At 51.6% G+C, this 11,105-nt stretch overlaps 1 protein-coding gene across 2 annotated transcripts in view; it reads left to right on the top strand.

Annotated features, from left to right (window-relative positions):
• Positions 1–889: 889 nt before the first annotated feature.
• Positions 890–11,105, top strand: part of NRBP1 (nuclear receptor binding protein 1) — a 42,344-nt gene continuing 32,128 nt past the window's right edge. For both annotated transcript variants that reach the window (XM_030037661.2, XM_030037660.2), the window contains exons 1-2: positions 890–1,017; positions 1,269–1,491. In XM_030037661.2, the coding sequence (XP_029893521.1) occupies positions 1,285–1,491 (207 nt within the window). In that variant the 5' untranslated portion in view covers positions 890–1,017; positions 1,269–1,284. The remainder of the gene's footprint in view (positions 1,018–1,268; positions 1,492–11,105) is intronic.

The following is an 11,105-nucleotide window of genomic DNA, read 5'->3' as shown; positions in this document are numbered from 1 at the left end:
CGCGCGCGACCGGACCGTAGCGGGCGGCGGCGGGCGCGGGCGGCCCAGCGCGGGCGGCGAGGCAGCGAGGGCGGCGGAACCACCCACCAACGGGCTGCCGAGCGGAAGTCGCGCGGCCGGAAGCGCGGGCTATAGAGTCGCCACGGGGGGGGACGGCGCTCAGCCCGCGCGGCCGCGGCACAGGGGCCGGAAGCGCCTACCATAGAGAGGAGCGGCCGGCGGCTAGCGCGGCGCAGGGGGGCGAGCAGCGCGCTCCGCTTGGCGCCTTCGGGCCCGCGGGGCTGGGCCGCCGCCCCCCGCTGCCCCCCCCCAGGGCTGTCAGCGGCGCACGGGCCCAGCCCGGGACTGCCCGCCTCTGGCTGCGAGCTGCGCTGCAGCTCCCTCCGTCCCCCGGCCGCGGGCACCCCGGGCGGGCCGAGCCGCACTCGGGGGGCTGCGGCAGCCCTTTGGGGGCCAGCTCGCCCTGCCGCCCCGGGGTGACGGAGACGGTGGCCGCCCCCGACAGCCGCGCTTCGAGCATGCTCATCATATGGCGGGAAGGGGGGAACAGGGCACTCGGGACCGGCGGTACCACCGCCTGCCTGTGGCGTGGGGCGGCTCCGCGCCCGCCCGCCCGGCGGAGACACACCTCTCCCACCCCAGCGAGGGGCCCGGCGCGCCCCCCCTCCCTGCACCGTATAGAAACTCCGCCCCGCCCACCGACCAATCAGCAGAGGCTGACGGCCCCTCTCTCGGGCTCTCATTGGCTATTGCACGGGGCCAAGCCGCCCCGCCCTCCCCGCCCCGCTCCTCGGCTTTTCACGCAGGGAGCGCGCGGGCGCCCCCTATGGTATTATATACCCCGGAGCTCCGCCCACCAACCAATTCTTGGAGGCTGACGGCACGCTCCTGGGCTCTGATTGGCCGTCGGGCGGGAGACCCCGCCCCAGACGGCGCGTTACGCAGCGCGGCAGTTGGCGGCGGCCCGTCGGCGGAGTAGCGACGCGCTTGGGGACCGGGAGGTGCCGGGCGAGCCCGGTAAGTATGCAGGCCCCTATCCCGTTCCCTGCGCTTCTCCCCCCCTCCTCCCCCGTCCCTATGCTGCCCTTCGCCGTGGGCTGGAACCGGCTCGGTCGGGCGCCGCCAGCAGGCCCGGGGCGCGGCCGCGGCTGACAGGCCCAGCGGGCGCGGCCCGGTCCGGCCCGCCGGGCCTGGCCTGGCCTGGCCTGGCCTGGTCTGGTCTCACAGCCGCCTCGCCTCGCCTCACGGCCCGCGCCTCTGGCCCGCAGGTTGTGTGACCGCAGCATGTCGGAGGGCGAGTCCAAGCAGGTGCCGAGCGGCGGCTCCGACTCAAAGCCCGAGTCTGCATCGTCCGGCCCGGGAATGACTTCGGTGTCTGCACCGGTGACTTCCGCGGCGCCCCCGGAGGAGGAGGAGGAGGAGGAGAGCGAGGACGAGTCCGAGATCCTCGAGGAGTCGCCCTGCGGCCGCTGGCAGAAGCGGCGTGAGGAGGTCAGTGCCGGGGGCCGGTTCCCGGGGCTGGACCGCTGGGATGTGGGGGGAAGCCCCAACCGAGCCGGGCGGGGCGCGGGACCTGGGCGGCCTCTTGTCCCGCCCCGCCGGCTGTCCTCCTTCCACCTGTCCCCGGATCGGCCAGGACCCCAGTGGCGAGGGTCTGTCAGGCTCCCGGGGCGGCAGGGAGGTGGATGGCCTTTCACGAGCTGCGGGGCCGTCTGTCCTCGGGCTCGGGCACGTCGAGGTTAGAGCGCGGCGTGCTTTTTTCCCTGCACATTTGTCGTGCTGCAGGCTCTTCTGTACGGGTGGCGTCAGGGCCTGCTGTTGGCGCTGTGCTGAGTGGGGAGCGTCTCCAGCACTCCTCGTTTTGCAGATCTTTTGCTCTGGGAATAAGGAAGAGCAGTGACTAGACAGGAGTGTGAAGTGAACAGTACCTGCTGCGGAGGCAGCCAGTTACCTGGTCTCATCGGCTTTTGAATTATGCTTTGGTTTTGGTTTGCTTTGAAGTCTTCAATTAGGGTAAAGCATAGCTGGTTCATGCAGACTTGTTTCTTGGCTTGTCCTATTCACATCCAGTTCTCGGTGCATGTATCAGCGTTGTCCTGTGTGAAGATGCAAGTAGATCAGATCTTACCGTTCTGGACCTCTCCCTCCTTCCGCTCTTTGCTGTGCTCTGTTTATCTTATCGGGGGCTGTCTCCACAAACTGGTTTCTGCTTCATGTTGGCTCAGTGAAACCTGCTCTGGCTGGGCAAGCTGTATAGCTGTGGTAGTTGCTGAAAGACAGAAAATGTTCACTCCAGTGCTGCGGCACAAGTGCTGATATAGCTTTTCTCGTCCAAGTCAGGGCTGAGCATAGAGGTTCCTCTGCTTTATCCATTATTGTAGACCCAGTAGTTCAAACTAGGGTGGTGGTGAAAGAGTCATTGATTTTGATGTAAATTTGGAGGGCAAAGTAAGGTCAAGGATTCCCCGCAGCTCCTTATGTTTGCTTGCTGGAAAGCTGTCTTGGTTTTGTTAACGTAAGCCAAATGCTAGCATGGTGTAGTAAGAATGTGCCTTTTCTGGTGAAGCTGTACTGTTTGGGTTGCAATGGGGAAGGTATCTGTATGAAGTGTTAATTCTATCCTCCACAATATATTCCTTACGATAACCTGAAGTGCTTTTTCCCGTGAGCTGTGCTGAACTGGCACATGTTGGGGAGCAAAGCCGATGTTCAGTTTGTGTAGTCTTTTCAATATGTTTTATTTAATATTGGTCATTTTGACACAAAGATAAATTTCCTTCCAGGCTTTTCTGTACTTTCCTACATAAAAAGTAAGGCTTTTTATACTAGGCTCTAGTATTTTCTTTGGATTTTAGTTTTCCCATCTGCAGCCAAATTAAGGCCCAAACAGAAGAAGCTCCTTAAAATTTTGGCATGGCTAAAATACTGTCTTCTGGCTTGAGAACGAGAGTGGCTGGTTGGTTTGAAGGCAAGCTGCCACTGTATGCTAGACATATGAGCTTTGTTCCACCTTACAGATAGAGGAACGACTGTTGAAGGCCACAAAACAAATTGTTGACTGACCTGGGGTAAACTAGGGGCCTCTGATTCTCGAGCCTTCATCCGTCAAGGTTGCACCGCCTCCTTGCAGGAACTGCTGATTTGGTGTCTAACTGATACCGGCTGCAGTTGCCCACACGTGGGCCTTATGTTTCATGTGTGTATGAAAAACACACGCTTGTAGTGATCATGCAGTGAAATTCTGTTTTGTCTCTTAATTTTGCATGTAAATTTGTGTCTTGATTAGACTCAAGCTTGTGGAGTGGCATTCATTCACTTTACCTGTATGACATCATACCTTTTTTGCTGTCTTCAGCTTTTGGACTGATCTGTTCCTTGGAGTAAACTCTCCCACTGCCAATGTTCCAGCATGAAATTTATTTTGGAACAACAGCTTTACTTTCTGAGCATCCTAGCATACCAGAGTAAAATTTCTCCTGTGCCAGCGGTGTCCCAGTACAGGGCTGCTAGCGTGAGGGCTCAATGGACTCTGGTTATTCCGGTCGGTGCAGCCGTGTGGACAGGCTCTTACTCACTACCCCTCGGCAGAGAGGAGGCCTTACGCCATGGAAAAGGGACGTGCCACCCAGTGACGCAATCCTGATTCTTTATCTCAGCAATAGCTTCTTGGGATGCCGAATTAGGCAGCCACCTTGGAAGCAACATAATGTGATAATCCGGGGAGAAAAGAGCACGTGTGATCGCAGGCAGAGTAAGATTGTATGCCCTGTGTGTGGTCTGGTGTTCCTTGGATGCTACGTTCTTTACCGCTTGCTTTGAGTTGCGTACTTGGATGTACGTTTGGAAATGTAGTAACCTCCCTTTATTATTTTTTTTATTTCACTACTTTTTAATAGCTACAGACTCCTTGTAATCGAGTTCCTCGAACAGAGGTGGGATTGTGCAGGGGCTGTGCAGAGAGGGGTCCCACGAGTCCGAGGGAGCAGGCTGCCCTGGTGAACGGGAAGGGTGTAAGTGCTCAGGCTATTTACCGTAAAGGAGCAGATTTCAGCAGAATAAGCCGCAGCGATGCCAGAGCACGTCTGCCTGTCACCGGCGCCTCCGCGGCGGCTTCTGGGTACAAAACCAGAACGGTAGGGTTGCGGGGCAGCCGAGGGGCCTGCGGCAGCTGTGCCAGTCCCGCTGCTTGCCCGCTGTCGGCTCCGCGGCGCTCCGGCGCGTTTCTCCGCCGGGGGGAAGCCGTCCTCACGCCCTCCCGAGCACCCCGGCGCAGGCGCGCCCGCCGCCAGCGCCACCGGGGCTGGGGAAGGCCGCGGGACGGGCACCGGCCGGGCGGCTCCGCGAAGGACGGTTGCTCTCGCCAATGGCAGGGTGCGGGAAGCGTTGCATCACCAGCGCCAGCTCCCGTAGGCTGCTCGCCGCCCTGGCCACGCCCAGCGACGCCCTCTCCCTTGTGCCGGCGGCGGCTCCGCCGGTGTTCGGCTCCCGGCGCCGGCCCCCGGGGAGGGGGCCCCTCTCTGCGGGGCTTCTGCCCGCATCTCCCGTCGCTGGCTCTGTCTTCCGCTGCAAGTCACCCGAGTCACAGAGGAGCTCAGCAGCCCTGGCCGACGGCTGGGTTCTCGGGCACACGGGGTGTTCGCTAGCGCATCAGGCTCGGGGTGCTTGGTTTGTGTCCAGAGTAAGTTAGCAAGTCAGCAGAGGTTGTCTGAGCAGGCGGGGGGCAGGATTGTGAATTACTTGGTCATATTTTAGCTACAGCAGCCTAGGCTAAACTATATTGGCTAATATAACTTAAAATATATTGGTTCACAAGGGGAAAATAATGCCGGGCACAAGTCTAAACTGGGAGAGGAGTGGCTGGAGAGCAGCCCTGCAGGAAGGGACCTGGTGGTGCTGGTCAGCAGCAGCTCAACAGGAGCCGGCAGTGTGCTTTGGCAGCCCAGAGGGCAAACTGCACGCAGCGTGAGCAGCTGGCCAAGAGAGGGGATCTTCCTGCTGAATTCAGTGCTGGTGCGGCCTCACCTTGAGTACTGCGTGCAGTGCTGGGCCCCACCGTTTCAGAGGGATGTTCAGGTCCTCGAACGCCTCCAAGAGGAGGGCAATGACACTGGTGATGGGGCTGGAAGGCATGTCCTCTGAGGAGTGGCCAAGGACTCTGGGTTGGTCTGGTTTGGAGAGAAGGAGGCTGAGGGGCAACCTCTCTGCAGCTTCCTAAGGAGGGGACGTGGAGAGGGAGGTGCTGAGCTCTTCTCCCTGGGATCCAGGGACAGGACGCCTGGGAAGGGTTCAAAGCTGCATCGGGGGAGGTTCAGACTTGATGTGAGGAAGCATTTCTTTACCGAGAGGGTGTTTAAACCCCAGAACAGGCTTCCTGAAGAGGTCGTCAATGTCCCAAGCCTATCAGGGTTTAAGAGGCATTTGGGCAATGCCCTTTACAACGTGCTTTAACTTTTGGTCAGCCCTGAAGCGGTCAGGCAGTTGGACCAGATGATCCTTGTAGGTCCCTGCCAGCTGAACTAGTCTATATTCTACTCTATTACTGCTTAAACTTCAAATGTAAGAAAGGGTTGTGTTGAGTTCATTGATGGTAATTTTTCGTAGAGGCAGAGAACTTCTGTAGTGCAAAGTGTGTAATTGCTGTGAAAGTTCAGAGTAGTCTTTTAAAATTAAATGCTGCTGTGAAATTTTTAACTAAGAACCTATTTTAACTAGATAACACTTACCTTCCTCAAAGTTGGCTTCTTTGTGGAACGTTTAATGAATAGTGCATGTGGTCATGCTTTGATATACCTGAAGGGTGAAGTTGCTGCCGGACTGAGATGGCTGGGAGGGGGGAGAGTAAATGTAGCTTGTCCCATATGATACTTATTTTCTGTCGGTTGAAGAATTTACACAAGAGAAGACTTAGTATCACTCTGCTCTTTCCTGTACTGTATAACCAACCTGGGCATTTTCAGGCATCTCTCTCCTGTCCTTAAGCACCACAGGGTCCGTGACAATCTGCTTTCTCATGCTGCTGCTGCTGCGTATACTTTGCAATCGTGGGTCTCCTGGTGTGTTGCAAACTGTATTGCTTTCCTGCCTGAGCTGAATCCCTTTATGCATTGTATCCACGCATCTGGTTGCTCTCCTAACATATACAAAGGTGAGGCTTTAGCCTGTGCAAGGAGCTGAAGATAAACTTCTAGCAGGGGAATCTTGTTTTGTGGCAGAGAGACATAGAAAAAGGACCCACAGCATGAGGTTAGGGGAGTCGCAGGAGGGAGAGACTGAGGCTGACAGGCTCTCCAAGCTTGTGCTTGCCTTGGTCCCTTTTGGCTTTTCTGCCTGACAAAACTCTCTTTTTCTGCTGTCCCTGTGTGACACCCCATTTTCTTCTTTCAGTCAGCATGCGTGCATAATTTATTTTTCTTGGGTTGTCCAAGTATCTTCAGAATTATCTGCTATGCCTCCTAGGAATAAAAACTTCTTAATAGAGATGGATTGCAGCAGCACACTTGCAGTTCATTTTTAGACTCCTGCCACTGGCTGGTATTAAACCTGAAACCGAGAGCTCAGACTCAGTGTCTGCTGTCCCTGAGAGCTACACCTATCAAGCAGAAAAGTGGCCCTAACATAATTGTAGGAAAACTTGTGCTCTGCTGCAGCAGAACCTTTTTCATTTTCAACCCAGTAAATCTGTTAGTGGGAGAGACTTAACCATTCACATACTTAGATGGTCCTGTAGTTTGTCATGTGTTTAATAGCTGTCTATTGACTGGATTTCTTTCTATACCTTTTCTGGATAGGAAAACACTGTGTGATTGCATAAGCCAAGACTTTATTGTAAATACTTTGTTGACATCTTGGTAACATGCTTAGTAAATAACCCCTTTAGTGCTATTGAATGAATCTGTATCATATTGTGGATATGGGAACAAGCAGGTTCCCGTTTTGGTAATGTGTGTGAGCATGTCTGTCATGGTTAAGAGAGAGAAAAGGGCTGAGCAGACTCGGGTATGCTAGGCTTCCTCTTCTGCGGGCTCCTTGTGAGGTATAGTCAGTTGTGGTACAGCTCTTGCTCAAGATTAGCGGGAGAACCTTGTAAAATTCATGTAGTCCTGCTTGCATTCAGTCCCTTGACTGGAAACTTGGACTAACTCAGTCCTGTGTGGATGGCATACACAGGGGTTGTACTTCTTTCCTACAGATTCCAAAATCTTGGGGCTGATTTCTGGGGTGGCTGAAAGGTGATGTTTGAGTTCTTGCTAGCCATCAACGATCTCCCTTGAGAAAGAAATGACCTTGTAGTTGTCTAATTGCTGTTCCGTGCTTGAGGTATTACTAACTTTTTTGCGAGCTCAGCTGCTGGAGCACTTTCCATGTTATACCCCCACTTCAGTGGCTGCTGAGATTGAGAGGTTCGTTTTTGCCTCATCCCTGGAGACAAATCTCTTGTATATAAGTGTGTCTGTGCCTACAGTGGTTGCTACATTGATTAATTCTTGTTTTCCTATCTAGTATTTTCCACTGTCAGGTAAATTAGATGAAAGGTGCAGCCCTTCATAGCTTCCTTTACTGTGGTGTGCAGGCTAAGATAAGATGTTGAAGTTCCATGTGGACCTGGGTATCAGGTCAGATGCAGAACTTGAGGAGCAGTATTTGAGGCAGTATGCCTGGGGGTATATCCGAGTTCAGTGTTCAGTCTTGCTATTCTTCATTGTATACCATTGCTGGAAGTTCAGAAATTTAGTATATGCAGCACCACTGCCATTAGTTTGCTTCTCTTTTTCTTATGAAAGACCTTGCAGTCATTTGGATAGGTGGTTCCCAGCTGTTCAGGGAGCCCTTGATGGCTAGGTGGCTGGATGTTACAGCTGAATTTTAGTGCTCGAGCTAACAGATGCTCTTGATCCATGCTAGTGCTATCAAATGTTAAGGAAGGAGCTGTGGTTTATGAGGAGCTGAACCCAGAAAGACATGAAATGAAATGCTGGCTCTACTGCATCTTTATTTCACCTCTTTGTTGTCTTTTCACTCCTAGTGGGAGTCTTAATTTCTCAAATCATTTTTCATCTGGAGCCGGTCGATGACTTTTGCACCTCTGGATTTACGTTTCTTCAAGGAGACGGGGTACAGGATTCTTGGAGAGAAAATGCCAGTAGACAGGGTGTTTGGATTCTGTGATGCTTGAGTCTGATTTCTTAGCTGCTGTTGTGACTGGAAAGAAGCTTGCTGAGGTAGTAAAAGATAAGCATCAGTCTTTCTTTTCCTATCACGCATCTTGAGTGTCTGTGTGTGGGAAAGTGAGGCATTGTTCCTTGGAAGGGTGGCATTTGAGATGCTCTGAGCTTTGGATTCTGCTGCCAGAGAGAGGATGGGTTGCAGAGATTCTCAAAGCAAACTAGTGCTAGGAGGGCTGCCAGCTTTTTGACAGGCTTTGGCAGTGGACCTGTTTTTTTCCAGCTGGTGGAGAAAATTAATGCCATGCTGTAGTTTTTATGATTTTACTTGACCATTGGGAAGATACTCAAAAGAGGGAGTATGTGCAGCCTTTTAGCATTTTTTATTGGCTCATCTGGGGGCTTCCTGGAAGGAACGAACCCTTGAGATGTGCTTGAATGAGATGAGGGGCACTGCAGGATGTAGAGGGAATTGAGCCTTTGTCTTGGGCCTGTTGTCTACAGACCTGTTATGTTCTTGCTTATTGACTGTAACAGACAGCTGGCAGCTTGCTTAGTGCCGCCCCAGCCAGCATTGCTTCTCAGCCTTTGTGCTGCCTCAGTGGGGGAGCAGGTGCAGCCAGGGCAGCTGCCTGCTGCTTTTCTAGCTTTCCTGGGTGGTTAGAGGTGCTAGTTATGCTCCAGCTGCCTGTGACCAAGGGATAGGGTTTGCTCTGCGTTCTTTACAGAGCTGTGCTAAAAATAGCGTGGTCCATGCAGCTTTCTAGCAGCACCAGAGCCTTCCCCTTATCAGACCTCTCTGTCTCTTTAGACCTGCATGGGGAGGCCCAGGGGGAGCAATCCCAATATTGTGGTTGCTGCTGCCTGTTTGGTGGGGGTCATATGTTACAGCCAGGCTTAAGCTTGGGAAGAAACTTACTGCTGGGCCAGTGGAGGGGAGAGGCTGCTTGCTGCCTCTGGCTCCAGGTCCTGCCTGCAGTGAGGCTGCATAGCAAATCCGGATGGACAGAGACACTGTAAAAGCATGGCCAGCCAGAAATAAATAGGTTAGCACAAATGGGAGGGAGCATGGAGCTTTTCCAAGCATCCCATGTTAATATGGGTGACGTGAATAGCTGTATCCTGTTTCTAAGGATCAGTGCTCAGGGAAAATCCCATTTCATGGGTGTCTCTAGTACCTGTCTCCCAGGCCCTCTGTCTCTGCAAAATCTGGCCGCAAGACCTCTTGTCCTAACTTTCTGGCTAGTCTGGCTTGAAGTTCACTAGCAGATCTGGGTGCTTGTGTGTGCACATACACAGAGACTAAGGAGCACAGTTGCACAGAAAATAGTTTGGAAAATAATTTAACAAAATGACAGTACAGGCGATGGTGACCAGACACAGGACTTGGCTAGCGACTCATCTTGATCCTTCTTTTTCCACACTTTTGGCCCTTCCCTTGAACATCCCATGAATATTGTACGCAAATACTCTTGTTCGATCCCAAAATTGGCTGTCTCCGACATCCTATTGTAAGGCCTGTATTTGTGTACGCAACGTGTCCACTTGGCGTAATGCTGCTGCAGGAGTTTCTCCTGTTGAATTGCCTACGTGGGTTTTCCTTATAGGGACAGTGACTTATTTGCTCACCTTTGTGGCCTTGGGAGTCCTTAGTTCAGTGTTTCATCCATCATAGATTAGGCTGTTTGGGTTCCCTGCCCTGTTGTGGTTCTTCTGATCACTGACGTGGTTCTTGCTTCTACCTTGAATAGCCCTTACCCAGATATCTTTCCACAGCAGTTTGATGAAACTTTTTTTGCCTGTTAGTTCAGGCAGACTTCTGCAGCTCTGCCTGGAGTTGAGTGAACAACGGTTACAATGCAGAAAGTGGAATAATACAACTTTTAAAACTGTGGTTACAGCAGTAGCAAGAACAAAGAGAAAATGTGTAATTAAAATACTCCCATTCTGGATAGAAAATTAATGTCTTGTGAATATGTGGAATTCTGCTCTAGCTTTTTCATGGTTAGGTGGCAGAGCCAGAGCTTCTGCTGTTAAACCACCAAATAAGAAAGTGAACAGGAGAAGAATAGGAAAAAAAGACTAAGATGTTTGCTGTGACACATTCTCGCGATAATCAGGAGTTAAGGAAATTTGAGCCAGGTAGTGTATTTGGACTATTGTATTTAGTAGTTACAAATGCACATGTTTCAGATAGCTAGTTTAATCTCAACTTGCAGTCATTTTTACTTCTGACATATATCCCATGGTAGTCAGCTTTACAGTTTAATTTTTATATATATATATATATATATATCAGGATCAAGTGCTTCCTCATCATTCTCTTTAAAATACGATGTTTGATCACTTCCTTGGCTGCTTTCTCGCTTTTGTATTATCAGAAATGTGAAATAATTACTTTCCATTTGTGTTGTGTGCCATGAGTGATTTTTACAAGCCCATTTGTACTTACAGCAGTATACCATTTTTAATGGCTTTTTCTATTCCTTTCCTCGTAATTCGTAATATTGATGTTTTAATACCTCCTAAGACCAAGTGATGTTTTTCAGAGTTATCTGCAGTGATTTGAAGATCTCTCTACCAAGTGAAAGTATCTCAGAATAACAGGATGGGCTAGTGCAGAATGAAAGTAGCTAACTTGGAGTTTATCCTGTCTGTTTTTTCCTCTCTTCCTGGTGTTTTGCGTTACTGGCAATCATCTGAGCTTACTAGCCCAGGGCTCAGTACTGAGAACTTCCCGAACCTCCCAGTCAGTTTTATTTCTAACTGTTCTCAGGGATGTGAACTATCTGTGGTATGTCCTTGGTGTTGTATGTTTGATGAGGGTTTTGGTTAACGGTACAGGGGTGATAATAGTATAGTAAATATAGAGGTACTGGTGAGTTTCTGTAACCTTCCTCATGGACTTCTATCTGAATGGTTTTTTATTTGTAGGATATTGGG

This window comes from Aquila chrysaetos, chromosome 15, assembly GCF_900496995.4.
Source record: "Aquila chrysaetos chrysaetos chromosome 15, bAquChr1.4, whole genome shotgun sequence".
In the NCBI taxonomy this organism is placed as follows: domain Eukaryota; kingdom Metazoa; phylum Chordata; class Aves; order Accipitriformes; family Accipitridae; genus Aquila; species Aquila chrysaetos.
Note: the sequence above shows the minus strand (reverse complement) of the source record. Positions and strands in the feature narration are given on the sequence as shown.